This window comes from Mercenaria mercenaria, chromosome 7, assembly GCF_021730395.1.
Source record: "Mercenaria mercenaria strain notata chromosome 7, MADL_Memer_1, whole genome shotgun sequence".
Lineage (NCBI taxonomy): Eukaryota > Metazoa > Mollusca > Bivalvia > Venerida > Veneridae > Mercenaria > Mercenaria mercenaria.
In genome coordinates this window covers 11,636,195-11,642,027 of record NC_069367.1, presented here as the reverse complement: position 1 = coordinate 11,642,027, position 5,833 = coordinate 11,636,195, and the positions used below count along the sequence as shown (strand labels likewise).

Sequence of the window (5,833 nt, the reverse complement as noted above, 5' to 3'; positions counted from 1 at the left end):
GTTTTTTCCTGTCTGGTCCATAACTCTGTCATTAATAAAGCGATTTTAATAGTACTTTGCACAAATGTATCCCATAAAGAAAGGACATGTCATGCGCAATACCCAGACCCCTAGCTCAGAGGTCAAGGTCAACTTGGAGGTCAAACGTCAGAAGTGCTGTTTTTCCCTATCCGTTCCATAGCTCTGCCATCCTTGAAGGGATTCTAATATTACATGGTACAAATATATCCAATAATGAGATGACATGTCATGGGCAACACCTAGACCCCAAGCCCAAAGCTCATGGTAACACTCAGAGCTCAAACGTCAATAGGTTTCTTTTTCTGCCCAGTCAATAACTCAACTTGACACAAATGTTCCCCATAATGAGACGATATGTCATGCCCAACACCAAGATCGCTAATTCAAAGGTCAAGGTCACACTTTGTTGTCAAATTGCATTAGGCTTTTTTTTCTATGCGGCCAATAACTCTGCCATCCATCAAGGGATTTTAATAAAACAAATTGTTGCACATAGATCAATGTCACACTCTGAACTATTACTATGGGGTTTAACAGTACTATGCAGCTGTTTAATAAAACAGTACATATTTAATACACACAATAGCTAAACTCACTATAAAATGTGTACTACCACGCAAAAATAACTGGAAGTTTTTTTTAATAATCGATTGTTACTGCATGACATTTAAATATGAATGCAGCTGAAAATACACAAATAATTTATATATGTAGTAAAGTTAAATATGGTTGATGAGTATTTTCTACATTTGAAGCAAATATCTAAAGATGAAATATTTTAGAGAAAGATGGACATTAGATATCTTTAATGTACATTCTATTAAATTATAACAACCGTATTAAATGCAAGTACTTGGTGATAAAAATTAAGCTGAATTCGTATAAAATATTTATGCCTGAATTTGCGCCAGACATTTTCAATTTTTTCGTAGCACTGATCATATACATTTTGTACTCGTGTTATGTGTTTTTTTTTTCATTTGTTCATTTATAAAAGTGCTAATTTGGCAAAGATCAAACTTAAAATGGTCAAACTGATATTTATTCGAAATATATGTTAAATTTACGCCAGACTGCGCCGTTTAAGGTATAGAAAGTAAACATTTTCCGAGAGGTGTGGGGGCGGGGGTATGCTTCTGAACCACATAAAAACTTTATTCCAAAAAATATCTCGGATTCGTGTAATTGTTCAATTCAACTTGTGAGATCAGAATTCGTCTAAATACATATATGCATAACATTTCCCGTATGCTTGTTTTTTTGTCTCATTATACTTTAAACTCGATTTTTAAATAGATTTTTTAACCCTTCTCAGATAACGTATATTGTCTATAGGGGGATATAAGATTTCGTTCATTGTTCAAAGTAACTCAGTGAACAGAAACAAAGAATTTGTGACCGCTATAAATGTATAAACAAAATCGATATAGGTCTATTTGCCTTTGTTTAAACCTTTCTTTTAAATTTTATATGTCTTTTAAACATTTCTTCGGACTGGACATTTCACACTTAACTAAGAATTAAGAAATACAAATTGATATGTTGGAAATCAGCCGGCACGATTGGAACAAAGAATAACAAAACGGTAATGAAAAATGTATTTATTGTTTCTTCGATTTTTTTACTTCTAATTTCAATAACTTCTGTACTTATAATAGAGAATATCTGTTTGTTTCAGTGCTAGACCGAAATATATTTTATCAACTGCACACATGCTGACATAGCAACGGGTGAAGACGTTAACGAGTGAACTATATTTAACAATTCTTTTTATTTCGTATTTTAAATGGTTTTACCTAAATTTTAATGTTTTTCACTATATATTTCTCTGTGTTATTATTAGATATAATAGTTTAGTAATTGTATTTTAAATGCATTATTTCATGTTTCAAATATTACAATTCAGTTCACTTTCCTCTACGATGAAACGATCCTTTATTTTACTTTAAGGAAGATGGAAGTGTACGCTCAGCCACTTAGCAGAGTCATATACGGGCAAAACAAATTGTTGTCATTGAACACATCGCAGAGAGCTTTGTACTTTAAATATGCTACAAGAATCAACGCTTTCCTTGCTGGGATAACTGCCGACATTCTGCGCATGCGCTTGAAGCAAGCGGCAGATGAATGTTTCATGTCACTGAAGAACTTCTTTGACTGTCACAGAATAAATATCGTATTAGCTCTAAACCATAGTCGGAACCTCCTAAATTTGGTTTACCCTCCTAATGAAATCTCGCCAAATCTCGCGGCTTGGAATACGAAACTGCTGTGTATTGTTCTTCGCGCCACAAACTGTCTCAATGTGCGCGAGCAGGATGATGTTATATACATTGCAAAAGTCAACAGACAATACTTCAACAGAATACAACTGAAAATCGAAAATGGGACGATCACGAAAAAAGGGCATATGGCAAAGCGCGAATGGATCCGAACTTGCTCAGCAGTTCAAAGGATGGTTGAAGTCGTGGATGATGCGCGTTTAATGAAAGAACTCAGAAACTTTATTTGCAAAGTTGAAATGGAGGAAAAGACATTGAAAGCGAGACAAGACACGCAGTTCAGGCTTAAGAGTTTGCTTTCAGAAATTGTTGCTGATAATTCATTGTTAAAACGCAACGAGAAAAATTTGAACGGCGAGGCAAAACAAACAGTAAAAAGGCAACTTCCAGGAGTACCTTCAAAACGAAAACAAAAGACTGTTCAAAGACCACAGTCAGCAGGTGCTCGGCTGAGCATGGGCTGGGTTCATGATGAAAAAGTAGACTTTGATTTAAAACATCGCGAGTCAAGTGAATCCAGACTAACGTCTGCTAACAAATCTGATATGTCTGCTTCTCGAAAAAGAAACACGGTTTACACAAAAACCTGTCACAATGTAGCTAATTCATCTGAAAGAAAAGGAACTGCAACAGAAAAACTGAATGCGGATACATCTATAGAAGATAAATTATTTGACCGCAAAGCGGGTGCACGGAATGAATGCATAAAAGATGCAAATAAGAAGAAAGACAAAGTTGGAAAGAGACCATTGTCTGCAACTGAGAGAAATACTACCAGAGCAACTACATGTGTTAACAATAGACGGCCAAAGTCAGCATCCAACACACCAAAAACAGTGGAAAAGACCTGTCAAGGTTCCAATGTTTTCAGAGTTAAGAATACTCTTTTTCAGAGGGAGATGTCCATATGCTCACGTCCCGGTAGTGCCAAAGATAATAGACCAACCGCACAAGTACTAAAGGTGCAATGGCCACCAAAACAACCGGAAAGTAAGCAAAGAAGTGAAAATGGAAACGCTGCGTTAGTGAAAAACGCAAATGTGTCCCGAAAGGTTTCTAACAATGGAAGGCCAATACAGCGCGAACATTCAAAGCTGAATTTGAAAGGAAGTCTTCCGACTTCAAGTAGAAGGCCGATATCTGCACGTTCTAATAAGAATTTGAAGAAAAGGATAAATGAAAACTCAAAACAAACTGTAAAAGAGACAGTCATATGCGTGCCAACTGCCGAGCCTGATCGTCTCGAAAATGCAAACGACACAAGTGATAGCAAGCATATTCATAAGAAAAGCCTCAAAAACAAAAAGCGTACAAAGAGAACAGAAGAGGCGCATAAACAAACTGATAGGAAGGAGAATACTGCATTGGAAGAAACAGCAATAGAAAAACAAATCGACCTAGATAACTGTCCTACACAGTTTTACAGTGGAGAAAACAATAACTCAGCAGAAGAACAGAAGGTCAAAGACAAACGAAGACGTAAGTTCTTGATTTTCTTGTTTATGGTTGGAGAAAATATGTGTTAAATCAATGTGCAATCCTGGAAGGGCTTAAACTTTCAGTATTTTAGATAACGGTGTATCAACGCTATTCAACACTTTTTACAAGAAGTATCATTCGTTTATAAATGCAATAAAATTTGAGTTTATTTTACATGATGTTTCATGATATTTCTTTATATTTTCATAGTTTTCGACGATAACATGAAGAAAATTGCAAACGAAGTGCTTGTTCATCAGCGGATACACGAAGCTGCAAAAAATCCGCTCCTGCAAGACAAAGAATTTGTTGATGAATTCTTCTCATTTTTGAACGAAAATCACGTGACAAAGAAATTTCTGCGCACGCAGTCTACAGAGCCACATCAATCCTGGAAACTACACAATGGCAAGCATGCAAACTTCTCATTCTTCGTGGCTTTTGTGTTTAGACATGTTGAAAATAAAGATCTAAATATGGTTTCCTATGTTGTTGAAAAAATGCTGCTGCGAATGAGGTGTAAACATAGTGTGCAGGAGAAGTCTGGTGATAGAGAATCCAGCTCGGCTAAAAGTGGACTCGTTGATATGGACAAAAGTTGTGTACAGACAGGTACGGGAAATAGTGGTTTGACATCTGAAAACAAAAGGAGGTCCTACAAAGAATTCTCAAGTTCTATGAACAACGGGCACATGTTTTCTGGCGAACGCCATAGAAAAACCACTAGGGCACGAAGTGCATCAAGAGAGAGAAGTTGTACAGCAGCAAAGCCAACAAAGAGAAGCCGGAGTGCGTCCAAGAGCAGAGCTCGACCTGAAAGCGGAGAAGAAATGCCTAAATTATATAGAAGTACGTCTATTACAGATAACCAGTGTTGGAAATGTCTGCAGAAAGATGTGGCTTTGACAGCGTGTGTTAACTGGAGCAACAGGTGTCTTTGTGATTTGTTAATCGCGGAGGGCGTTCCATATAAGGATGAACATCTTTCTGCAGCTGTGAAGGCAAACGATTTGGTAACACTTGTGAAAATTGTTTACTTTTTGAGGTATCATGGCATTTGGGATGCCTCAAACAGAGAGGCCAGAAATGCATTGTTTTTGGCAAAGAAACATAAAATGCTGAAGACAGTAGAATTCCTTACCGAGGAAGGTGTACAGGACGACAGAATTGTAAACCACACTGCATGTACTCCGTGTTTTATTGCTTAGCCCTTACCATGCTAAATTTCTATAATGAACGTGTCCATCTTCCAATTTGGACAGTACCATTAACTGTTGAAAGGGGTGCTTACCAAAAAGATACTGACTGCATAGCGAACAGTGCAGATCTTGATCAGACTCCACGGAAGTGCAGGCTGATCATGATCTACACTGGTCGCAAAGGCAGAATCAACTAGTCTTGTCCAGCATGATAAGGCTTAACAATACTAGTGTTGAACTGTAAGAGGGAAAAATCATGTTTTTTTTTTGTCATATCGCTTGGGAATACACTAGCTGGATGTGAAAGGAATGTTGACAACAAACGAGGCTGTTGTTTTAGCACGGTATTGGCCTTCAGAGAAACAAGAGGAAATAATGGCAATCTACAGAATGTAAAGTTAGAAATGTGCAAATATACAGAGAAATTTAGCTTTGCGATATTTACATTCTTGAATTTCATTTTGATTTACAAAATGAACCTTCGATTAACATATTCGGTAATTTGGCATGCTGAATTCTTCTTATAACCACGTTATTGTAGAACTCGAAGAATGGAAATAGGAACTGTTCATTTTATGATATCGCTAGCTTTTGATATAGTTAAATGGACGAACGATTCCATCTGTATATTTAAGCATATTTTTGTCCACACAGTCACAAAGAAAATGGAATTTCGGTTTCATTTTTTGCGTAATCTTGATAAAACATGTCAGTATCTTTTCGACAAACCATGTTACAATTGAAAATTGCCGGATTTCATTGTCATTTACCTTTTTAGATTCAATGTCTTAAAGTTACACAGATGGGAAGTCTCGAACGAAAAACGAAAAGGGAAAAGTGTACCTCTCCTAA

At 36.6% G+C, this 5,833-nt stretch overlaps 1 protein-coding gene across 2 annotated transcripts; it reads left to right on the top strand.

Moving 5' to 3' along the window:
- Positions 1 to 1,432: 1,432 nt before the first annotated feature.
- On the top strand, positions 1,433 to 5,482 carry LOC123554925 (uncharacterized). 2 transcript variants are annotated; one of them, XM_045345358.2, is made up of 3 exons: positions 1,433 to 1,606; positions 1,976 to 3,782; positions 3,993 to 5,482. In XM_045345358.2, exons 2-3 carry the CDS (start codon positions 1,976 to 1,978, stop codon positions 4,988 to 4,990), a joined length of 2,805 nt encoding a protein of 934 aa, XP_045201293.2. In that variant the 5' UTR covers positions 1,433 to 1,606; the 3' UTR covers positions 4,991 to 5,482. The 2 variants fall into 2 exon arrangements, with proteins under 2 accessions (XP_045201293.2, XP_045201292.2); XM_045345357.2 differs by having other exon boundaries at positions 1,434 to 1,606; positions 1,972 to 3,782.
- Positions 5,483 to 5,833: the final 351 nt, after the last annotated feature.

Excerpts from the sequence above, each read along its gene's own strand:
- LOC123554925 (XM_045345358.2), top strand. The coding sequence starts at position 1,976 with ATGGAAGTGTACGCTCAGCCACTTAGCAGAGTCATATACGGGCAAAAC. Across the intron at positions 3,783-3,992 it reads GGTCAAAGACAAACGAAGAC|TTTTCGACGATAACATGAAG; the intron begins GTAAGTTCTTGA and ends ATATTTTCATAG.